Here is a 23,759-nt window from a genome sequence, read left to right on the forward strand (position 1 = left end):
AGGGAAAACACTCATCTGGAATAATGTATTTAAAAAACAAACAAAAAAAAACAACCCTGGAACGTCATAAATGACAGGACCCTTCTATCTTGTAACTCAGTTTTTTTAAAGCAGCTTATGACACGGTTGCCATAAGCTTTTCCTATGTAAGGCTGCTCCCTTGAGAGGCAAGAATGAGTTAAAATCTAAAAAGTCTATCAGCTAGCACAGCAAGTATAAGAGATTGAACAGGAAGCCCGGTATTTTATGAATCTAGATATCCTCGGTGTCCAGTGCTTTTCTGATTGTGCTACCCTATTGTGGCAGTATCTCAAAGCTTCCTGCCTGTAACTGTCTTAGTTTAGAGTAATTAAGCACAGATTATGGTAAAACTTCCTTTTTTTTATTGAAAAACATGGGCAGGAGTAAAGACATTATTTACACAAGTTCCTGACTGCAGCCCAACTCAGGAACATATGACCAGCAGTATGAGTAAAAGGAGGTGGGTCCAAAACATAATTACGGAGGCTAACAAATGGTTAGATGAGTACCACTCCCTGATGAACGTGGACCTTCAGATAAGATCAGCAACTGAAACGAGAGAATAAGAAAAAGAAAATGTAAGTATACACTGAGTGGGCTGAAAGCAACAGCCCAGCAGCAAAGTGCACCCAGATTTTCCCAAATTTTTCCCCTGATTCTCTAGGGGGAGAAAAGAGGGTGTAGTTGGGAATGAGGCACGTGGCAAAACGAAGCCTCCATCCCTTCCAGCTGCAGTGCACCAGCAGCCTCCCTGGGGCAGGCCCATGCTCACCGTTCATGGGCATCTCGTCGATCTGGGTGGAGTAGTACTGCTCGATGTCCCGCAGGATGCGGATGTCGTCGTTCTTCACGAAGTTGATCGCTACACCTTTTCGCCCGTATCTGCCTGAGCGGCCGATTCTGTGGAGGTGGAAGGAAAGAGAGACTGGAGCCACCTCAGGGAAGAGTAAGCCAGCTGCATTCCCTCATGGGAACAAGCTTACCTGTGTATGTAGAGTTCTCTGTTGTTGGGCAAGTCGTAATTAATGATCAGGGACACCTGAGGCACATCCAGGCCTCTAGCCCAAACATCTGTTGAGATGAGGACTCGGCTGCAAAGAGAAGGGGACAATTACTGCTGTTCCACCCCTCTGAAGGTGTGTATGAGGTAAGGAGTCTCCTGGGGCCTCCCCTGCCCTCCCCATAGCACACTGGCAGCATCCACAATGCTGCTGTCCCATGCAGAATTGCCAGCCTTCAGGGGAGAGACAGATAGATAGTGCAGAGCCAGCTTTCATCTATCTTCCTTGATTTATTTTAAATGCAGCAACTCCCAGCCTGTTCTAGCTTGCTGAAGAGGTCAGTTAGATGCCTACAAATAGGAGTGTTCCCCCTTGGAGGGTGATTATCTCCCACCCTGTAAGAAGATGGATGGGAATCAGAGTTCTGATTTTAAGCTAGAGCAGGAACAAGGCCTTGGGAGAACGGTTTAAAGGAACCAGTCTTAGAAGCCTATGAGACACCTGAAGAAATGATGTAAATACTGTTCAAGGAATTTACCTTGCACCAGATCTGAACTCTTTCATGATGGATTCTCTCTCCTTCTGTGGCATGTCCCCATGCATGGATGACACTGTGAAGTTGGCTTCTCTCATCTTCTCTGTCAGCCAGTCTACCTGTGGGTACAGCCAAGCAGCCTGGCTTAGCTATTTGCTCATGGCAGCCAACTACGCAAGCTGGGCTTGGAGAATGTTTGAACACACATTATGGTAAGGAGTGAGAGACACTTTAACGAGCATTACGGAGCTAATGGAAGCTCCATTAAGCATTATGGAAGTAAATAGTCCTTACAGAGCATCAGCTCTCTGACAGGCTTCCATGAACTCCCAAAGGAAAGGAATTAAGAACGTTTATTCAAAAAGGGTAGTTTTGTTTTTGGGCTTACAAACAACTACAATAAGCGCATTCTTATCCAATGAGTTCTACATCAGCTCTGCCTGTAACCTGTTGTTTACGTTAGGCACATCCTAAAGACACGTTTAAGCTCTCTTCTTACTGAACAATTCCCAACAGGGGAAACAACTAGGCCTTTTAGCTGGGTTTGTCCTCGTCATTCTCTCAGAGGAGACCCTCTTTGTGAGAGGAATATATAACATATCCATCTGGTGGCCACCGTACCTTTCTCTTGGTGTTACAGAAGATGACAGCCTGGGTGATGGTGAGCGTGTCGTAGAGATCGCACAAGGTGTCGAACTTCCATTCCTCCCTCTCCACAGCCACGAAAAACTGCTTGATTCCTTCAAGGGTCAACTCATCACTGTAGGGGAGAAGAAGAGCTGTAACGTGCCACGAGGAAGTGAATACAGACAACAATACAGGTAAAAGGGGTGGCTGTGGTTCAGCAGAGCTCATGTCTCTGCCCTGGGTGTCGTGGGTTGCACTGAAGCAGACGCTATTCTATGAAGTCCCTGGAGAAGTCTGCTCTAAGAAAGGCCTCAAACATTACCTGTGCAACAGAGACATGAACTTGGGCACCCTCTCTGCTTTAGACAGCTTCCAAGGGAAATGCTTCTGTTCTCATTATTTTTACATTCAACCATCTTAGCAAAAGAGACTGATCCGACAAGAGGGAGGCCCTCCTAGCCGGGCTGCCTACTTACTCCTCTTGATTCTTGGCGAGTTCAGTAACATCTGTGGCAATGCCAGATGTAAGCTCTACCTCCACAATCAGTCAGCTTTAAGCTTTCTAGCCATACTATATAATAGCAAATTAATGGAGGATGCCTCTGGAGGAGCACAGGAATCAGGGAGGCCTGAGAGGTGGATTTCCAGAAGAGACTGCACTGTGTGGAGGGATGGGGGACTCAGGTTGAGCAGCAGCAAACAGAATTGGATGGGGATTAGGTCAGACAAGTCTGCTGCTGCTTGGAAGTGGGACACAAGGACATCTGCAAATACTGAGTCAAACTGCACTGGTGAGAAGGAAGAGCTGTCTCTCTCACATTCCAAGAAAACTCACCGTTTGACCAAGATGCGAATGGGGTCGGTCATGAATTTATTGGTCATCTCCAGAATTTCGTGAGGCAAAGTGGCACTGATCAGAACCACCTGCGTAGCTGGAGGCAAGTATCTGTACACATCATAAATCTGTTCCTTAAAACCTGCAAAAGCAAATCAGGTAGCACAGGACACTTAGCATGTCTTTCTCCTGAATATCCTCTTCTTTCACAGTCTGAGCTATGACAACAGTGACTGAATCAATAACTCAGCCAGCATAACCCATTGCTCACCTCTCCCCAGTTCTCCCCCACACCTGGACATGGCTGCGTTGCGCAGTACAGTACAAAAGGCAGCACTCAAGAATTTTTAACTACTGAAAATGACACAGCACCTGAATTGGACAATTTAGGCATGTTACGTAGTTTGGTACAACCTGTAATGTAATTGCCTAGCTTTGGCAAAACCAGTTCTTTTTAAGAAGCAGGTCTAACACCTGGGACGCAGTGGAATCTCAGAGTTGAGTAGAAAGAATTGCTTTACCTTTATTGAGCATTTCGTCTGCTTCATCTAAAACCAGCATTTTGATGGCTCGAGTCCTTAAACTTCGACGCCGAATCATATCTGTAAGATTTCATTTTGTAAGATGAAAAGGCTCTGACAGCAAGCGAGCCTACACTGCTCTCAGCCCGTCAGTGCATTTTGCTGGAAGGACAGGCACTTCCCCTGCTGCCAACAGGGACTGGTGTTTGGTGAGGGAAAAAAGCACACCCAAGAGCCGCTGCATGCCCTACAACCATGGGCACATCTCTGCCATTCAGCTAAGGGAGCATGAATTGCAGGGAAGCTCTCAGAACCCCACCTGTGGGAGGCTGTTTGGTAACTGCACACAGGTGAACCAGTCTCCCACAGCAACTGCAGCTGGATGTGAGAAATGCAAAGTGCTACCTGAACTTTGTGGCAACAGAGTGGGCAAATCTGCCTCCTGTTCGAAGGAGCACATAGCTTTGTGTAACTCCTTCATACTGTCATAAAAAAGTACCTGCTCTAAAGTGTGCTGTTCGAAGCCAACAGTTTGGCAGCCACCAAATTGTTTTTTGCGTTTTTATGTCCTTGCGCTTACGGAGACTAACTCTGTGCTCCCAGTGACAGGTATTCACATAAGGAAGCGTTGCCTGTTCCTCAGAGATGCAGAAGATGTGAGCTTGAAGGCTAACACTACCACTGAGCAATCACCATTACCAGTAAATATAAAAATCTTTATGTTGTGAAACTAAGAAGTACAGTTGTGTGTACACCTGATTTAAGAAAGAGCTAGGGAGGGCTAGTACACAGAAAATATGGGCCTAATTCTGACATTCAAACAGACCCAGCTCCTATCTCCTCTAAGACTTTAACCTCTTTCCTAGGATTGCAATATCTTCCTTGTTAAAAATTACCTGCTAGCATGAAAAAGAAGAGTAAAGAACCATTTCAACAATGAAATGCAAAATATAAACAGAAAATCCCAATATTCTCCCCCCGATTTCTCTGATTTCATATATTACTCCAGTAAATTCAGACTTATCTCTTTTGAATCTAAGTGCACAAAATCTGCAGTGTTCCCCTGGCTCAACTCATCTAAACCCAGAGGGCTGCAGCCTCGCAGAGCTCCTTACCGAACACCCGGCCTGGAGTGCCAGCTACAACGTGCTGCCCATAATCCAGCTTTCGAATGTCTTCCCCCACGTTGGTGCCTCCAATGCAGGCGTGACACTGGACGTTCATGTAGTCTCCCAGAGCAAGAAGACCCTGTTTTGACACAAAGGACAGATTAACCAACTGAGCTCTCATGAAATTTGTTATATGTGAAGAGCTTTGAAGCTGCATGGCCATACAGTATTTTTTTCAGAAGATGTAAGCTCAATAAAAATACTTTTTTTTTTTTTTTTTTAAGTTGTTACCCAAACCTCCTCAAGGGCAGGCTTTCACTGAGGACTCAGTCTCTGGGGATCATAACTGCTTTACAAAAATACTGTCCTTAAAAATTCAGGTAGGAACGTGTAAAACCTTAAACACCACAGCCATGGAACCAAGAATGGATATAATGCAGATGGGACAGACAGCCCTATGGCATAATTTCTTATTCCTTTCAGGAAAATAATGTAAACACTTCTAGCTCTGGGAATTGGCAGCAGGCCTTGCAAGTGCTTTATGGATGGCGACTGAGATGCTCCTACCTTCTGAATCTGTACCGCCAGCTCCCGAGTTGGTGCTAAGATCAGGGCCTGGGTCTCACGAACCTGACAAGAACAGGCAATGGTGGCAGTTGGTCACGTGGCAGATAGCATCCAAGCGTAACAGGCAACAGATGTCATGGTACTCTAAAACGTCACACTTCAAGGATTCATCACAAAATTTTGTGCTAAAACCTAGTGTTTGCATGGGTCAGTGCACCTAGAGAGCTACTCCCACACAGAACACTTACACAGTAACGGCTTCTTACATTACGTTGCTTTTGACAAGTCCATTCTTCATTTGACAGCTCGCTTTTCTACCTAATTTCTGAAATTACTTATAGAAGTGTGTACTCATCTTACAGAAGACTAGAAACTTAAGCGACCAAAATTTTGTATTTCCAGTTCAGATAAAAACCTCGCGCTGCACAAAAGTCATGTTTTGAAGTGTTAGATTTGAAAATTACTGTGAGCACTTCATAGAAACAAAGCAAAAAGCTGACCTTTTCATTCAGAACACGCAATGTTTATTTTTACAACCCCAGGCAATGACAGGTAAATGGCAATCTAGGCTTTACTTAAAGGAGTAACAGCCCACAGAAAATCATTTTACCCATCATCTATACACTCAAGAGGATATTTCAAAAGCAATTAGATCAACATGGTACCACTGAGTAAAACACAAGCAAACATGTCAGTCACAAGTCTGCATTTGATTTTGTGCAATGTATGCAGCTGTTCAGATGGGTCGACAATGCTGTTAGGACTGCTGAGGGGAAATCTGCCTGCTGAGAGATTAACTTAGCCCTCTAACAACAAAAATAAAACTGTATGAATGAGGTCAGCTATCAAAACTAACTTTGTAAGATTTTTTTTCTGAATGTATTTTGTCAAGGTGGGTTTAACAGCTAAACTGATGAAATTTTCAGTCAGAATTTTGCCTCAATTTCACTGCCCATAATTAAGAGTTCAATGGAAAGCTTCATTTGTTCGCTCTTTACAAACAGAGGCTTTTATGATGATGAATCTAATAATTAAAAAACAACAAACAAGATTTCAGCACACACTGTGAAGTTACCTGTATATCCAAGCACTGCAGAACGGAGATGGAGAATGTTGCTGTTTTTCCTGTTCCGGACTGTGACCTGAGGAACAGATGTTTGGTGAACGCTCTCCATTTCTGGATAAACAACACAGGCAATTTCAACACATTCCACCTCTCTGCCCAAAGGAACTGCCATTCATTTGTTGAAAACAAGTGAACATTGCCACAAAGTTTTGTTATGATCAGTGTGGTTTGCAGACACACAGCTTTAAAGACTGTAGCATCAGGGACAAAGCACTGTCTATTCCAGGCCCCCTGGCTCTGGCATGGTTACTCTTTATCAGATCAGTACTTCAGCTTTCTGCCATCTGTCTCGGAAGATCTTTAATTTTTTTAAAGGAAATGTTAGATCACAGAATCCAGCAGTGACTTAAGTTGGATGGGACCTTAGAAATCATCTGGTTCCATCCCCTGCCATGGGCAGGGACAGCTCCCACCAGGCCAGGCTGCCCAAAGCCCCATCCAGCCTGGCCTTGAACACTTCCAGGGATGGGGCATCCACAGCTTCTCTGGCAAGGCGTTGCTGTGCCTCATCACCCTCATGGTGAAAAATTTCTTCCTAACATCCAATCTAAGCTTATCTTCTCTTAGTTTAAAGCCATTACCCCTTGTCCTATCACTCCACTCCCTGCCAAAGCATCCCTCCCAATTTTCCCATAGACCCCTGTAGGTACTGGAAGGCCACTATAAGGCCTCCCTGGGATCCGCTAAGCCAATACAACCCAGAAGTCTGCCAGTTCCCACTAGCGACCCAGAAACACCTTTCCCAACAGCAACCACATCCTTTTTGATGCCACCAGAGACAACATATCAGCCTTCCCCCTGCCTATTCACCCCCTGGGCAGGCCTTGCAGACAACGAGCGGCCACCTACTGTGCGATCACATCCCGGCCCTTGATGATCTGCTTGATGGCTCTCTGCTGGATGGCCGATGGCTTCTCAAACCCTGTGGGAACAGCCGTTAGGGGCCCCAAAACACACACCAACACCCCCATGGCCCACAGCTCCCTCCCCTTCCCTTCACTTCCCTTCCCCTCCCCTCCCCATTTCCCCTTTCCCTTCCCCTCCCCTCCCCATTTTCCCTTCCCCTTCCCCTCCCCTTTTTCCTTTTCTTTCCCTTTCTTCCCTTTCCTTCCCCTTCTTCCCCTCCCTTTCCCTCCTTTTCTTCCCCTCCCCCCCCCCCCCTCACCGTAGGCGTAGATGCCCCGCAGCAGGTCCTCCCGCAGCCCCATGGTGTCGAAGGTGGGCGTCACGTCCACCTCCTCGCTGGTCTCGAACTCCACCTTGGTCATGTCCTCCTCCTTCATCAGCCGCTTCCTGGCCGAGCCGCTGCCGCCGCCGGAGCCCGCCGAGCCCGACATGGCGGCGGCCTCCCCCGCTGCCTCCTCACACGAGAGACCAGGCCGCGGCGCGCACTGCGCATGCGCACAGGCGGCGGTGAGGCAGCCAGAGGGGGGAACGCGCATGCGCAGTGAGGGAGAGGAGGGCGGGCGGTGGTGCTCCTGAGGGGAGGGTGTTGCTCCTCGGTCTCCGCTCCCGTCGGACATTTTCTGTCCTTCCCGCACCTTTTTTTTTGGTCCTTTTTGGCACCGATCCGTCTGGTGAGCGGCGGGAGGGTGAGAGGGAGCGGGGTGAAGCTGTGTCAGGGGAGGTTTGGAAATCGCGGTGTGTTTGTGGTGTAAAAAATGATAATAAGGGGGGTGCTGGTGCTCAAAGGGGCTGCTCGCCTCCTGCGCCTGCTGAGTTTCTCTTCTCCCACCCTCTATTTTTTAGGAATTTGGAGGCTTCAGGACAGCACAGGTGGCCCAGCCCCACGGCATGCCAGCATCGAGGCTGTTGGTGCTCCATGGGATGCAGGAAGCAGGGAGGTTTCCTCCATCAGGGATCCCCCCGGTCACCCTCACCTGCAGCCCCCCCGAGGTGCTTCCCCCTAACCCTGCATCTCTAAGTCGTGGCCAGCTCCTTACACAGGGCTTCGTTCCTACATCACATCCATACAACGTTTTGCAGACGCAAATCCAGCCATCGCACCTAGAAGGGTTCCTCTGATTCCCCCCAAAATGCACTCCTAAAGAACGGGTCCTGCTGAGAGCAGTTCAGGCTGAGAGGTTTCATTTCACAATGGAGTGATTTAATAGATGTTAGTTGAGGGTGGTGACCTGGGGAGTTTTCTACGTGTTGGTCATTTTTTGGGGATGGTCTGGACTTCACCCGCTGCGTGGTGACCTCAGCCCGATTTTAACTTCTAGGCCAAACAAAATGTTGTCTGGCAGTCCCTGTCCGGCAGTTTTCAAAAGGCCATTGCATGCTGTATAACTTTTGTTGGCCTTTCTGTGGATGCTGCATTTTCACGGGTGTGTAGGGAGACCAAAAGATGTGGTCTGTGGCTTTCAACTTGCTCCTTGTTATTGCCTGAGAGGTGGCTCGTGACATCTCCCTCCTGACAGTTTGGTGTTTTTAGAACTTTCCCCAACGTTGATGGGATCCTTGGAGCTTCAGTATTAAAAGCTGTCGGTGTTTCTCTGCCTGTTCTGTCCCGCTGACTTCCCTCTGTTGCTTTTTTACCTGACATCGCAGGAGAGTGAGCATCCTTCCTGCCAAGCTGTGTGAGCCCACATCTCTCCAGCGTCAGCAACGGCACTAGATTCACCAAACCTGAATTTGTCATTGCTGTCTGAGCCCTGGAAGAACTTCAAGGAGATCCTCAAGGTCCCTGGCGCGGGCTTTTCTGGTGGTGGTGAGTGAAGTGAGCAACCAGGCTTTCCAGCAAACAGATCTGGGGTGGAAGAAGCACTTGCAGGCAGGTTTGTGATCAGGGGCTGGCTTTGGCCACCCCAGGGCTAGGGAAAATCTGGGATGGATATGATCAAAGCCCGTTTGTGATACGGGGAGTGTCTCTAAGACTGGAGGGTGATCAGCTGGTGTAACAGTAGAAGTGTTGGAAGAGAGGGGAGAACAACTCCAGTCTGTGTTTTTCTTCCAGAGGCCAAGCAGCAGCCCAGAGGAGCAGGGGAGCCTGGCAGAGGTACCCGCAGCCTTGGGCAGGGCGCTCATGGTCCCCAGGAGTGGGCTTCAGCATGCGGCTGTCACCTCCTACGCGAACAAACTCCAGTGCCTCAGGTAAGGCAGGCTGCTGTGAGGGCCCCTGTGTGAGGCGCGTGGGGTGTCTCTGAATGCCTCCCTTGCTGTGCTTGCAGGATACAGGTGAAGCAGATCTGCAGGGAGAGGGACAAGGCAAGGCTGGACCTGGAGAAAGCGGAGAGGCGCTGCCTGCAGCTTGGCAGGGAGTTGGACGAGCAGTACATCGCCCTCGAGCACAGCCAGGGCAAGCTCAAGTAGGAGTGACTCTTTTGTTTGGGCAGGGAAAATGGCTTTCCTGTGGGTGTCCACAGCCTCTTCCCCCTGTCCCTGTTTTCCTTTCTGAATACCTCGCTTGCTTGGTTGTTGTATCAATGGCAGAAAAGTCCCTGAAGACCCCTTATGTGCACGTCACTTATGGTTCCAACATTCCTCCCCAAAAAAGTTTTTGTCTTCTGCTTTTTGTGGGCTGAGCGGGGATGTCTGGACCTCGTGGTAATCTGTGAACGTGCTTCAGTCACATTGCTTGTCTGTTCCAGGGATGTTCAAGCTGAGATGCAGGCAAAGGAGCTGCTTTTGCAGCAAGCACTCAACCATCAAGCAAAGCTGGAGGCTGATACACAGCTCCTCCAGGGCAGAGAGGCCAGCCTGCATGGAAGACTGAACCTCATGATGAGGGTGAGTAAAACTGCCCTGGATGAAGTGTCCTCGCTCTAGAGGAGGAGGCAAAGTGGAGGAGGTGATTAAGACAGATAGTTTGTCGTGCTTTTGGTGGGAACGGCAGGAGTTTTATGGAGAAAATATAATTAGCAGCTCCCTGTTGCAGGCCCGTGACTGATGAACCCATCCTGCGATGTGAGCACCCACAACATCAAGAGAATCTTCTCCCTTCTGTCTGCAGGAGAACACACAGCTGCAAAACAAGGTCAGGGAGATGACTGAGAAACTGGTGGCCTCTGAGAAGCTGGTGCTGGAGCTGCAGAAAGAGCTCAACCTCGTTGTGAAGGACAAGGTGGCCTTTCTTTCTCTACTGTGGTTAAGTAGGATCTTTTTAGGAACTCGTCAAAAGCTTGACCCTTTTCTGTGAAATTTTGTATATTACAGCTCAGTTGTGGGTTTGCCTCCTCCCCAAATTCATTTTGTAAATTAATGACAGTCTGGAAAGAAAAATGACTTTTGATTTAGGCCTTAAAGTCTGAAAGAAAAAGAAGGAAGGAAGAAAGTTTGCAAGTGTATTAAATTAGACAAATTCAAAAATTTTCAAGTGAGAACTTCAGAGTTTGGTTTCAAGAAAATAAAAGCTTTCTTTTTCATGAGTACTGAAGTAAAGGGTTAATTGTTAGTTAGAATTGGCAGTAAAGGGTTCCACTGCAGCGAGGAACCTGGTGAAAAGGATCTGGGGAAAAAAATGAGTCTGTGTTCTCAGGAGCCAGTTTGGAAAGGTCAGCCTGCCTGCAGTTTGGTGTCTCTGACAGGAATAAAGATGCTTTTCCCCCTCCTTCTGCATTTGACCCATCCTACAGGTGTGAGTAGGAACCCTTCTGCATCTAAGGGCTTAGCACCATCACTGCAATGATGTTTGTAGAGCTTTTGGCTCTCCATTTGTAGAGATGCTGATTTCCTTGATGAAAAGTGTTCCCTTGTGCCTGTGCAGCTGGAGCAGGTGGAGCCCTACAGCCCGGAGCTCCTGACCCCGAGCGAGCGCTTTGCGGAGATCGTGCTGGAATACGAGCGGCAGTGCCAGGTACGGGTGGGCAGCTCTCCCACAGAGCTGCTGTGGCAGCACAGCTGTCATCTGCACGTCTGTGGGGCTCTTTAGCTTAGGGCAGAGGAGTGGGGGGCAGCTCTGATCAGAGCGTGGAGGCAGGGGGTCCCTCTCGCCTTGCTCAGCACCTTTTGGCAGGAGGCATTTCCCCTTGAGTACAAACAGGAGGCTGTGTTCCTCTGGAAGGGATGCTGTCAGCTAAATCCTTTCTTGTTTTTCCCTTTCCTCTTTCTGGTCCCCATTTCACAACCCCTCCAAAACTCCTTGCTACTGGACTCTGCTAGAGAGTCAAGGTGAGCCTGTCCAGGTACCTGGTGTGTGTGTGTGCTTCTGGCGTTGGTGCTGTGCTCGCTGCACCTCCTGCATGGCGCTGTGCCCAAAGCTTTGGGCTCTCTGGGATGTGAGCACAGCCTCCGTTGCCCTTCTGTAATTGTTAATGGTTTGCATATTCTGCATGTTGTGAGTTGCTGGGTGCTCTCTGCGTTGGCTCCTGAGCGTGCGGAGTCCAGCACCTACTGCATCGTCCTTGCTTCCAACTTCTGTGTGTGGCTGGGGACCACCACCGAGCAGAGATGGTGGCTTATTGAGTCACTGCAGCGGGGGCTGAGATCTCTGCGTTTGCAGCAAAGCCCTTTGGATTGAGTAGACAGCCCCTCCTGAAGCTGTGGTTAAAGGCAGACGTGGCGGAGCAGTGCTCCAGGTGGCACCAGAGGGTAGGAGATGTTGGAGATGCTTGGTGCTGGACCTGTTCCTGCAGCTGAGCTGCCCCAGGGTGATTCATGCAGGTGCTGCTGGATGGAGATGAAGCCTTTGGGTTTCATCTGCCCACGTGAAAGCACCCGTTTGGGTTTCTCCTTTCCCTTTGCTGAATGCTGGCAGCCTTCCTCCTCCTCCTCTGTCTGCTCTTTTGTTTAGAATGGAGACTAAGCTGCCTCCGCTTTTACGTAGATCTGTTTGGGTATATATTTTTAAATTGGGATCCGTGGAAGCCCTTTAGTCTCTTGCAGCCCATCAGTTTTCTGGATGGGGCAGCACGTGGGACATAATTTGACGCCCACTCAGTGGGTGGTGCAGAGGGAGGCAGGATCCCTTGCACGCTGCTACTTCAAGCAGGTGCCCAGCTCTCAGCTGCTGCCACCAGGAAACATTCCCTTGCGGGCCCTGCGTTGACATTCATTTCTTCTCTGGCTCTTCCAAAATCTGTCATCTCTCTGTTTGGAGAGGAAGAAAATCCCCCTGCCTCATTTTCTGCCTATGGTGATGAGGGAGGGGCTCTGCCCTTCATGCTGTGAGAGATCCTTAGTGCTCCCAGCTGCTGGGAGCCGTGGCCTCTTGGCCACTTGCAGCCCTGGAAAGCTTCACAGCTGCATTATAACCTGCCTCAGGTGCTGTGGGACCAGAACAGCGTGCTGCGGAGGGAGCTGGAAGCGCTGCGTCTTCAGCTGCAGCAGGAGAGCAGGGCCGAGCGAGGGCTGCCGGCTGCAGGTGAGACACAGGAGGGTTTGCTGCAGCTCTGTCTTGACAAGAGCAAGGTTTCCCGGTGGTGGGACTTTCACGGGAGTGTGGTGAATAGTAGATATGTGGTGTATGTGATAGAGCGAAGGAGAAATGGACTGGGGGTTGGGGGGTTCAGGGTGAGCATTAGGAAACAAGATTTTGCGCAGAGGGGTGATGTAGCTATCGTGGGACTGGGACTGCTTGCCACGTAGAAGGGAGATAGAAGGGAGATCTTTTGGGATTTGAGTGGATGAAGCTGTAGCCATCCTGCCCTAGCTTTGGTGATAGTCCTTGTCTGAGCAGGAGGTTGGACTAGAGAGCCAGAGGTCCAGACTCCAGCACGTCCAGGGGTCTGTGCCCATCCTGAGCATCAAGCACACGGGCAGTGGATCCAGTCCTGTCTGCAAAACTGTCCTCATTGAGCTTCTCTCTCTATGTGCCTCTCTCCCAATGCTCTGGCTCCCAATTCTGCATGCACAGAGACATCACTCACAACGGAGCAGCTCCAAGAACAGCTTCAGGACCTGAAGGTGCAGCTGGAAACCAAGGTGAGAGCTGTGGGAGCGGATGTCTGACTTCTCAGCACGACTGCTTGGTGGATGGAAGGGGGGGCACCTGTCTTCCCCTGCCCATTTCAGCTGGTAGGAAGACGTCGAGCCCTCGCTGCGTGGCAAAGGCTCGGTGGATGTCTGCTGTCACCTTGCATCGAGCTGGGAGCTGTGGGAGCAGCAGCTCCTCACTGCCACCTCTTGGGCAAGGAATTGCTCTGCAGGGTGGAGGAAGGATGGAGGAGCTGCAAATAATGATGCCCCCGCCTCTCCCCTCTCTCCAGGGTCCCAGTACTGCAAACAAGGAGAAAGGGGAGCAGTGCTGGCTGCTAGGGAAGCTGGGACCCGCTGATAGCTGCTTGTTAGGGGCTGCTAAGTTCAGCAGGGACCAGGAACCACTAAATCTGAGTTAGAGCTATTGGAGGAGAGGAGGGGCTCTCAGGAGGACAGTGCTGTTACCCCAAATTTTGTCTCTCTCCAACAGGTAAACTATTACGAGAAGGAAATTGAGTTAATGAGGAAAAACTTTGAAAGAGAGAAGAAGGACAGCAAAAAAAGCGTCGAGGCTGAGATGAGCAAGGTGGAAGGCCAGAAAAGAGACCTGGAAGAAACAGTTGCAAGGTACGAGGCAACTCAAAAATGTGTGCAGAGCCTGGAGCTGGAGGAGGAGCTTGAGATTGGGCAGGCCAGGGTAGGAACACAGCTCCCTAAAGATGTAGGATGTCCAAGGCAGCAGCTGCACCAGGAAGGAGAAGAGCTGAGGACGCAGTGCAGGGACAGAGAGGGCCTGAGGTCTGGTGTTGTTCTCTTTTTTTCATCAGTGTTTTCTTATGATCTTTCTCTTGCTTTGTTCTTCAGCAAACTTGCCTCTACTTCCTAGATCATTGCCATCTGCTGTCTTAAAAGCAGCAAAAAATGGCTTAATTTTCTTTATTTGGCCAAAACGGATTGGTTTGCTCAAGAGTGAGGTAGTCACTGAATGGATGATCATCCTTTGTATGCTTCTGGTTCTGATTCTGCAACCTCCCCAGGGGACAGAATGGGTTTGTGGAGGAGACTGCAGAGGAATTGGGCAGGAAACTGTTCGTGCCTGTCCCCTCCTGCTTCTCAGCACACCCCATCACTGCCCCCAACCTTTCCTCTTGCCCTTTTTCCTCTTGACACAGCTGTTCCAGCTGTTTTCTGATGCTGTGTGTCCTTACTCCCTTTTATTTCCCTTCCCTTGAAGACCTGCTCCTTCTCTACCTCTGGCATCTCCTGATTGTCCCTATGCATTTTGCCTGAGCTATTGGGTTGATGTTTCTCAGATTTCTTTAGTTCTTGATGTCCTTGCAAATGGGAATAGGGCAGGGAACCTGCATAGGATGCCAAGAGCAAACTGGGCCTTTGCACGATTTTTCCACGATTTTTCTCATTCTGCTGTCTCTCCCTGCAGGGGAGACCTGTGCTGGCTGCTGGAGGAGAACAGCTTGCTGAAAAGTCAGCTGGGGAGACTCCAGCAAGAGCTGAGGGAGGCAAGGAAGGGCAGCAGACATGATGAGTAAGGGAGGAACCAGCTATGGGAGGCTGGTGGATGGGTGGACAGCTAATGCTTGTAAGAAGGAGTGCCACTCCGGTGCATTTACTAGATTTCTGCTGTCTCAGCCTGCCTTTTGATTGCTCATTTCCAAAAGCCAGCACTCTCACCCACTTCATTCCACGTGAAAGCTGCCAGTGCTGGGCCAGGCCTGGCTTGGGCAGTTTTCTCTGAAGTAGGCTGAGGCACCCGACCCACTCCAGAGTCAGTTCAGGACCATTTTGGCCAGGTTTTGCTTGGTTTTGCAGGCCAAGACTGGATGTGTGGCTCCCTGAAGTGGGGGCCGTGTTTGTGGCTGTCTGGTTTGAAGCTGATCATATCCCTCTCCCTGACAGGAGACACGTGAGTGAGCTGGGCAGAGAGGAGGTGCAGGAGCTGGCTGAAACACTGGAGCTGATGGAGTCGGTAAGAAGCCATTAACACGGACAGACTCTTGGCTGGAGGGTTTAGGAGGGCAAAATCTGCATCTGCCTGTGGAGGAGAACGGTCTGTCAGACCACGGGCCAGCGTGGCTCTTGGGAATGGTGTCCTTTGGTGTTGGAGGCTGCTCTTGTAGCCCTTGTTCCATTCTCGTTGCCTACCTTTCCATTCGTGCTGCGTTCACACCAGCCTTAATATTTCTGTTACGCATCTCTGCGGTCAGACCCTAGCCCCCCTCGCTGCTTTTCCTGGCAGCCTCCTCCAGGGTTATCAGCTGCGTGGGTTTTCTTAACCACCAATGCTGCTCCTGAACACGGCTGCTGGGATTTGGTTGGGTTGGGAAATGAGGGCACACGTCCTAGGTGTACGCACGGTCCTGCAGTGACAGCAGAGTTCGTGGTTAAGGGCCCAGCAGGGACAGGTAAAGTCTCTGTTACTGCTCATCCCTCTCTAAACCTCTGCATTTTTTTTTCCTGAATATTTTCCAGAGTGAGAAGAGCAGAAGGGAGGTCTCCCAGCTGAACACCAAGCTGTGTCAGCTGAGCCATGAGCTCCCCGAGCATGAGGCCAGCCGCAGCATCAGCCCTGCCACCGCCCGGCTGCAGAGCCAGAGGCTGGTGGAAGCTGAGGAGCTGCAAGGAGCGGAGATGGCAGCAAGGCCAGAGCACCACGGGCAGCATGCAATGTGCTGGACGGAGCTGGAACTGCTTTGGCAGCAGCTCAGGGCCTCACAAGAGAAGGTGGGTGCTGTTTGGTATCAAAACAGGGTGGCAGGCTGCTGAACAGCCCCTGTGGGGCTGGTGTTGCCCTGCTCAGGCACCTTCCCCAGGCAGAAAGGGTTGTCCTCTACCTTTTTGGGGTAGACAAAGGACACTCCCTCCTGCAGCTCCTAGCAGTCTTCATCCCTGACTTTGCAGGCTGCCTGGCAAGCACCTCTGCCATGGTCCTGCTGTGCTGTGGGCGTGCTGACATGAGAGCTGGGGGTGCTGCCTGAGCTCTCCTCTCACCTGCAGCACACCCTGGGGCTGCCCCCTCGCTGGCCCAAAGCTGTAACCAGCTCTCTGCCTTTCTGTGTTGCAGCTTTTAGAAGCCAAAGCGAGCCTGAGCCTGGCCCAGACTCGGCATGCGCTGCAGCTGCAGCAGGCCAAGGCGCAGATGAACAACATGGTGCCAAAGAAACAGTTTGAGCAGCTGCAAGCCAGCTTGAGGGAGGAACAGAGCAGGGCTCGGTGGCTCCAGGAAAACCTCCATCGGCAGGCTGAGCAGGCACACAGGCAGCTGCTCAGGACGCAGGTAAGCGAGGATTTGCAGCTCAGTCACAGGTGCCAGAGGGAGCGCTGCCAGCCTGGGAGGTGGCTGAGGTCACCAGAGGTTTGGGTAGAAGATGCTGCACATCAAGAACCCCCATAGAAAATGCACTTGATCTTCAAATTCCAGCTGCAGTTTTCATTCCTCGTGAACCCAGTCAGCAGCCTGTGCTTGAGGAAGAGCCCTCCCCACTCCAATCCACCTACCCCCAGGCCAGATACCTGGCAGGAGCCATCCAGGGAGACACTGTGCTGGCTCAGGCCTGGGAAAGAAAACTTGAGCCCTCTATGTGGAGACGTAGCCTGCACGGAGTGGGGTGGCTTTATTTGTAGGGCATTGGGTCAATAAGGTGTCGGGGTTTTGTGTGTTCATCCTCTGCTTCAGGACACTGTGGTTCAGTCAAACTGACCTGGGCACAGATGGAACAAATCATAATTAAACACGTGGACACAGAAACTGCATCCAGGGAAATTTAATTTTCTCTCTCCCCGGGTTTTTCTGGGCACAGCTGTGAGAAGGAAGATCATTGGCTTATTTTTTTTTCTTTTTAACAGAAAACATTGCTGGGAGAGCTGTGTCTTGTCTTAAAATAGGTTGGTGCTGACCTAGGGAAGGTTGTGGGCTCTAGGCACTCCCCCACTGCTCTTGCATTCTGCTGATCCCCCGTTCGCCCTTCATAGAATGGCTCAGGTTGGAAGGGACCTTAAAGACCATCCAGTTCCAACCTGGAAGAGAAGAGTGTGAAGATCTGTGTGGTGTGGGGGTGCTGGGGGCCGGGTGGGTTTTGGCACAGCCCCACGTTCGGCTTCGTTGCCCGCTGCAGGAGGAACACGAGCGTCTGCTGCAGGCGGCCATGGAGCAGGCGGAGGGGCTGGAGAGCGAGCTGAGGAGCGCTGAGGCCGTGCTGGCAGACAGGGCAGCTCACCTCAAGGACACACAGGTGGGTGCAGGAGGGGCTGGAGCTGCGTTTCTCTGCCGGGCTGGGAGCCCTCTGAGGGCACGCTGAGCCTTAAAGCTTTCCCGTCCTCGCCGCAGGCCCAGCTCTCCAGGAACAAGCTGCTGATCGCAGAGCTCCGTGAGGAGAACAGGGGGTTTGCCGTGGCCCTGCAGGCGGCGGAGCTGAAGCAGAAGAGCACTGAGGAGAAGAACCAGGTGTTGGAGGAGCAGGCCTCGGCCCTGAAGCAGCTCATCGGAAAAATCACGCCGGCGTCTTTGAGCGTGTAGTGGGGCGCCGGCTGTGGCAGCCGTGCTGCTGGACCTGGCTGGGACTTGTCAGGTGTGGAAGGAGAGATCTGGTTGGGTTGGGAAATGAGCTTTGTCCTCCCTGATCTTGCCAGAATTTTCCTGGGTAGAAAGTAGAAAATTGAGACCAGAGTCCTTCAAGGAAATCGGTCCTGAATCGCTCCTCCGCAGAGGGTTGCTGTTGGGGCCACCCTGTTACAGGTGGAAAGCCAGGGCAGGAGAGCTGCAGGTTCCTGCATCTGGCTCTCTCTGAGCAGGAAAGCTGCATCGTGGCACTAAAATGCGTGCAATGCTGGCAGCAGCTCCTGCCATCCTGCCTGCTCTGAATTTCAGGAACCTCTTAAAACTGATGCTGAACTCTTGTATTCCCTACAGTTCCTCTTGGGCTCTAGGAGACGGAGCCTGAAGCTTCCTAAAGCCTGAGCCTAGGATCCAAACCAACATCTCTGTGGTGAGCAGGCCAGAGGGGCTCCTCTTCCAATTTGAGCCTCCAGGGCTGGGGGCAGAGCTGGTGGCCCCTGTGCAGCACTGTACTTCAGCAAGCCGTCCTCACTGCACTTCCTCAGAGGAGACCAGGAGGCAGGGTAAGTGAAGGGCAGCACCTTGCCTTCCTTGTTACTCTTCACATGCTGACACTAAATACTATTCTTGCCAAAATAAGCTGTTGAAAAGGCCACAGAGCACTCACATGAGCAAATACCAGCTTTATTGATCGCCATGGGGTGTTACCCTCTGCATGGAGGGATGCATTATTGCTACTACATCACTGCCTTGCTTTGTGCAGGGCCAGGGGTGTTTAGGTGGGGGCTGAAAGGACTCCTGGGGTTCTGGGCTGTGGTGACTACTGCAGGAGAGAGACAAGCCTGACTGCATCGGGGTAGTAAAGCAGAGGCTAAGTCACTACAAGCAAGAAGGCTTAAATATCAAGCTGTTGTTGGCATAAGAATAAAAGGGGATAAATTGGCATGACAGCCACACTCAGCTACTGCCTCTAATTCCCAGCTTGGCAGGGCAGCCCCTTGCCATGGGGGACAGGACAGGACAGGGACAATGCGAGGAGAGGGCTGGAGGCTGACTGAGGCCTCTGGTCTAGAGCTGCTCTTCCTGCCATGGTAGAGGACAGCTGAGATTCCCCTTGCTTTGCCTTGGGGGCAGTCCTGATTTTAGGGGCTCCTGGGGAAACTGTGTGACGGCAAGGAGGGAAGTTCATGCAGGGTGGAAGAACAAGCCAGGGTTAGCTCAGGGATGTTCCTTGGCTGAGGCTGGGAGAGCAGCGCAAAAAATGGCCTGAACACTTGATCCTCTACCTGCGTTCTTCCCTAAGGTATTGGGTTGTGGCTAGGGAAACTTGTGATTTTACACAGAACTTAGGTTTTTAGAAGTGTTTCCTCAGCCACTACCCAAAACTGAGCAGTTCCATTATGAAAACTATAGGGAGAGCAGCTCTGCCATCTTACTGTTTTGGTGCTTAAAATCCTTAAAACCTTCTGCTCCCTCTCCCATCCCTCCTCCAAATAGCCTCTAGGCCCTACCAGACCAGGGTGCTGGGGAAGGTGACCCCATAGAGAAAGGGGCACAGTCCGCAGTGCTCATTCACTCAGCACCTTAAGAAAGCACGTTTATAGGCCTCTGGGAGACAAAGCTGTGTCTAGTCCTGGAAAGCTCTTTCAGCCTGACCTGACATGTGGAAGAGTTCAGAGCCACCTAAATAACCAGTGAAGCATCACCCTGCAGGGACAAGATGGGTTGGCCCAGAGATCCAGGTCAGGGAGTGTTTAATGAACAGAACATTGACTCTTGAACTAGAAAAACTGAAGGCTGAAGCAGCTCTTCATTTTGCAGCTGTGGTGTTCTCCCAGCTTCCCCAGCCCAGCTGGTCAGCCTCTTTCTCCTGAAGGCACGGTGTGAACAAAGAGCTGCTCCCAGCCCGACAGCATTCACAGAACCTGCATGTAGCTGCGGGGCTTGGATACAAGGGCAGGATTCCCAGGCTTGCTACATCACCAGTATTCACCCTTTGGTCACACAGCGCTGGCCAATATGGTCTGCACACTTTATAAACTTGGAGCTGGTCTTCACATCAGGCTGTTACATGGAGCTGCAGGTGCTCCACGCAGAGATGCTGAGGTGGCTGAAGTCCTGCACGCACCAGGGTTCGCTCCCCATTATGTACAGGGCATCAGGCAAAGGCTGTCCCTCCTGTCCTGCACACTCAGGACAGGATGTGCTCCAGGACTCCTTGTCTGATTAACTGCTCGCATTTCCAGCGGGGCAAGAAGTGCTGCATGGAAACACAGACAAGTTTTTCCCCAAAATCCAGGGGTGCCAGATCAGGCAGGGCTGAACTGCAGGTCTGGGGCACGTCACGGGAGTGAAAGAGGAAAAGGAAAAGAACAGGAAAGGGGTTAGGGCCACAGGACCACATGCTTTTGTCACAAATACCTGGCTGTTCTTCTTCAACAGGACGGTGGTGCCATCTTCGATCTCAAATTCTCCGTAGTCCTTTAAGCACCGCACCTGCAGAGCAGAGGGGCAGCAGTCCCTGGATCAGCAGACCTCACACAGCAAATACCTCACAGCACTGCTGACTTGAAACACATGCTCCAGAAGTCCAGGTACCCTCTCCCTGATGTTCTCTTCCTGCCTTTGCCCGGAGCAAGAAGCACCAGTGAGCAGACCCAGCTCTCCAGAAACTAAAGACCAGCCCTGCAGAATAGCAGCAGCATTTCCAGGAGGACCTCCCCACACACAGAGCAGGAACTGCCCGTCTGTTAACACTGAAACAGTCTCAAAGAGCAGGCTGAGTGCCACCACACGTTCTTTGTAAGAGAGTAAAGGAACAGAGCACTTCAGCTGGTGACTGATACAATTTTTCACGTGCTCTTGGATGGTTGCATCAACTGTGTAAAATTATTTATAGTCTCACCTATCAAAGTCCATTTAAAATAACAATAAACATCGCCTTGTTCACAACCCATAACGTGGGAACAAGGTTTCTAATCAATCCAAGGAGTTCTTTGAAAGAAAGAGTTAGGTTTCTGTAAAATAAATACTTAAAAAACTTTTTACTGTGGTTCAGACTCTTCACTCCTACCACACCAGTTCCTTGCAGGCAGGTAATTCATGTTTCAACATAATTTGAGCCCTCCATAGGAGAAGAAATAAAATACTGGCAGGAAAAGTTTAGACAGGAAAGCATCAGAGCTTGTGGAAGCCTTGGTGCTCTGGAAGGCTTTACTCAAAGAACTTCCTAATGGGGAGGGAGGTAAAAATACCCAAAAAAGGAGAGACAGCTGGGCAAAAACTGTTTGTTCAGACAGAAATCGCCACTCTTCCACTTACTTCGATGTACAGGCTCTTGGGAGGCTTTATGTCCTGCGTAAGGTCCAGCCCCTCCTCTCCGCCTACTGACCTCATGTAGGTAGCCAGGGACTTTTTGTACCGATTGAACCACTCCACCTGCAGACATCAACAGCAGTGCCTCAGGCAAAGCCACGCAGCTCGTGCTGACAGGTGCCTGAGGAGCGAGATGCAGTTTGTTTGTGCTGTCAGACCTCTGTTCCTGGCAGCCAACAGCGACTGCAAGTTCGTCTGAAGGGAATAACTGTCCAGGGCACAGAGCAATCTGGACTCAGGCTAGCACACATGCAGAGAACACCATGAGCAGCTCTGTACTTCAGTCCTGAGAGAGAATTTGAGAGCAGCACGTAGAGGCCAGAGTTCTGCTGGCTGTGAGTGGGATCTAATGAAGGCCACCCAATCCTTTGAATTGCCAGGCATTACCTGTACTCGTTGTACATTCAGGATCGCACCCTTAGAACATTTCGAAACAGACTGACATTTACAGAAAAGCACATGAAGTGTCTTATTTTTTTTAGTAGGGATGGGGGAAGGTCATCCATTTCTGACTGTACTAAATAATCCACTGGGGGAGATTAAGTGGAAGGAGGGGAACGGTGCAAGACGAGGCAGACTCACTTCCTCAGCCGACATGTGGAACTGGATGGCGTTGGGCAGGATGCTGCCGTACTCCCACCTGAGCGCTCGGATCCGCAGCAACCGGTCGTACCTGGGGCAAGAACCAAGGGGCACGAGCAGCACCTTCACCATACCCGGCTCTGCCCTCAGAGCAGGGGGCAAAGGCTGTGGCTACCCCACCCTCCTCCCTCTAAAGGAGGGGATTTTTGTTAACAGGATGGGATTTTTGGCCTCTTTGTTAATTAAAACTTTCAAAGCGCAGGAGCAAGCAGTCTTCCTCCTGGTTTTTGGTGATGCCAGCAGGGAACAGGGGCAGCCCCGTTGGCTGGGCAGAGGAACCGAGGGCAGGTCGCTCTTTTTGGGGTCCCCAGCACCCCACCCCGCTCCCCCCAAGGCACTCACAGATAGGCCACGATGCAGCGCTGGTTCCTCAGCAGGCAGCAGTGGCGAAAGCGGATGAGGAAAATCAGATCCGTCCGGCCCGCCTTCGCTTCGGACCTGCGAGAAGAGCCGCGTTACACCGGGATGGGACAGGATGGGACGGGATGGGACCTCCTGGACCCCCCCCAGCACTCACACATCCGCCTGGTTCCGCTCGTACAGCGCCCGCATCTCCTCCAGCGCCTGCCGCAGCTCCTCCGCCTGCAGCACCGGAGGCAACTCGGTGAGGACGACCCCCGGGGGGTCCCCACCGCGGCCCCGGTCCCCTCCCGGTGTCCCCGCTCACCCGGAAGGGCGGGAGGTGCCCGCCCGCGGCGCGCTGCAGCTCCCGCACCAGCCCCACCGCCCGCTCTCCCGCCATGCCGCCGCGGCGCGCGCGCGGGAAAACCGCGCTGCCCCGCAGCCAATGGGAGGCGGCCGAGGGGGCGGGGGGAGGCGAGGACACGCCCCCTCGGGGACCGCCCGGGCGCGCGCGCGCGCCGGGGGTGTGCTGAGAGCGAGCCGGGGGTTCCCGCCTTACCCCCGAGCTGGGGGGGGGGGACACTTGGCATTGGTGGTGTCTGCTGGTTTTTTAGTTAATTGCACTTTAAAAATCCTTTTTTAATTGCATTTTTTAAAATCGATTTTTAAAATCGCGTTTTAAAAATTGCGTTATTTCGTTTTTAAATTGCGTTATTAAATCGCATTTTTAAAATCGCACTTTTTTTTTTTTTTAAATTGCATCTTTAAAATCGCATTCTTTTGTTTTTACATTGTATTTTTAAATTGTATTTGTTTTTTAATTGCATTTTTAAAATCGCATTCGTTTGCTTTTTTAAATTGCGTTTTTAACTTGCATTTTTTAAGTTGCCTTTTTTTTTTTTTTAAATTGCATCTTTAAAATTGCATCTTTTGGTTTAAATATAATTTTAAAATCGCATTTTTGTTTTTAATTACATTTTTAATCGCTTTTTAAATTACATTTTTAAATGCTTTTTAAAATTGCATTTTTGATTGCTTTTTTAAAGCGCATTTTAAAAATTTCATTTCTTAAATTGCATTTTAAAATGCCATTTTTTTAAACTGCATTTTAAATTCTTTTTTTAAAAAATGCTTTTCTAAAACCACATTTTTAAAACGGTATTTTAAAATTGCATTTTGAAACAATGCAATTAAAAAGATATATTTATTTATTTATTTTTAAAGAGAGGCGTGCCTGTTTCCATCACTCCTCCTTTGGTCTTCTCCAGGGTGCTACACGTGGTTGTCTCTGATCACCCCTCCCCGTGCCACCCCAACTCGTCCTGCTCCATCTCTCACATCTTCCAAACCCGAAGCTTGCCCAAACTGCAGGGTGTGTGGGGGAAGAAAAGATGCGAGGCCTGTTTGCAGATGAGGCAGGGAAGCCTTTAGCCCCCGACACCTAGGAAATGGAAATGAAAACCCAGCGGCCCATCAGAGCTAGAGGTGATAAGGGCAGCAAGTGGCTGTCCCTAATTCCAGCTGCAGCTGCTGCAAATCAGCTGCTGGGGTTTGCTGGGGCTGGAAACGTAACCGAGCCCAAGTGAAAGCATCAGGATCTGCCTCGCCTCGCTGCTCTGCCAGATTA

At 50.7% G+C, this 23,759-nt stretch overlaps 3 protein-coding genes across 8 annotated transcripts; 1 reads left to right on the top strand and 2 right to left on the bottom strand.

Annotated features, from left to right (window-relative positions):
• Positions 1 to 360: 360 nt before the first annotated feature.
• On the bottom strand, positions 361 to 7,759 carry EIF4A3 (eukaryotic translation initiation factor 4A3). Its single transcript, XM_027453500.3, has 12 exons — positions 7,508 to 7,759; positions 7,192 to 7,264; positions 6,292 to 6,358; positions 5,217 to 5,279; positions 4,656 to 4,788; positions 3,541 to 3,621; positions 3,020 to 3,161; positions 2,179 to 2,317; positions 1,561 to 1,676; positions 1,005 to 1,112; positions 794 to 921; positions 361 to 570 (listed from the first exon to the last, which is right to left on the bottom strand). Exons 1-12 carry the CDS (start codon positions 7,677 to 7,679, stop codon positions 554 to 556), a joined length of 1,239 nt encoding a protein of 412 aa, XP_027309301.1. The 5' UTR covers positions 7,680 to 7,759; the 3' UTR covers positions 361 to 553.
• Positions 7,760 to 7,790: 31 nt separating this feature from the next.
• On the top strand, positions 7,791 to 20,816 carry LOC101803001 (ninein-like protein). Of its 6 annotated transcripts, none has more exons than XM_072035363.1 (19): positions 7,791 to 7,919; positions 8,092 to 8,238; positions 8,896 to 9,122; positions 9,302 to 9,438; positions 9,516 to 9,653; positions 9,936 to 10,074; positions 10,298 to 10,408; positions 11,051 to 11,140; positions 12,547 to 12,646; positions 13,139 to 13,206; positions 13,691 to 13,827; positions 14,642 to 14,746; positions 15,118 to 15,187; positions 15,691 to 15,942; positions 16,283 to 16,495; positions 17,334 to 17,450; positions 17,546 to 17,786; positions 18,128 to 18,336; positions 20,216 to 20,816. In XM_072035363.1, the coding sequence occupies exons 4-17, from the start codon at positions 9,371 to 9,373 to the stop codon at positions 17,732 to 17,734; spliced, it is 1,797 nt and encodes a 598-aa protein (XP_071891464.1). In that variant the 5' UTR covers positions 7,791 to 7,919; positions 8,092 to 8,238; positions 8,896 to 9,122; positions 9,302 to 9,370; the 3' UTR covers positions 17,735 to 17,786; positions 18,128 to 18,336; positions 20,216 to 20,816. The 6 variants fall into 6 exon arrangements, with proteins under 6 accessions (XP_071891464.1, XP_027309297.3, XP_071891466.1 ...); XM_027453496.3 differs by having other exon boundaries at positions 8,896 to 9,055; XM_072035365.1 differs by lacking the exon at positions 14,642 to 14,746 and having other exon boundaries at positions 8,896 to 9,055.
• GINS1 (GINS complex subunit 1) lies at positions 18,442 to 22,592 on the bottom strand. Its single transcript, XM_027453501.3, has 7 exons — positions 22,458 to 22,592; positions 22,308 to 22,372; positions 22,133 to 22,228; positions 21,731 to 21,821; positions 21,095 to 21,211; positions 20,195 to 20,269; positions 18,442 to 20,033 (listed from the first exon to the last, which is right to left on the bottom strand). Exons 1-7 carry the CDS (start codon positions 22,530 to 22,532, stop codon positions 19,965 to 19,967), a joined length of 588 nt encoding a protein of 195 aa, XP_027309302.1. The 5' UTR covers positions 22,533 to 22,592; the 3' UTR covers positions 18,442 to 19,964.
• Between the last annotated feature and the right edge of the window lie 1,167 nt (positions 22,593 to 23,759).

This window comes from Anas platyrhynchos, chromosome 3 (assembly GCF_047663525.1).
Source record: "Anas platyrhynchos isolate ZD024472 breed Pekin duck chromosome 3, IASCAAS_PekinDuck_T2T, whole genome shotgun sequence".
Taxonomy (NCBI): Eukaryota; Metazoa; Chordata; class Aves; order Anseriformes; family Anatidae; genus Anas; species Anas platyrhynchos.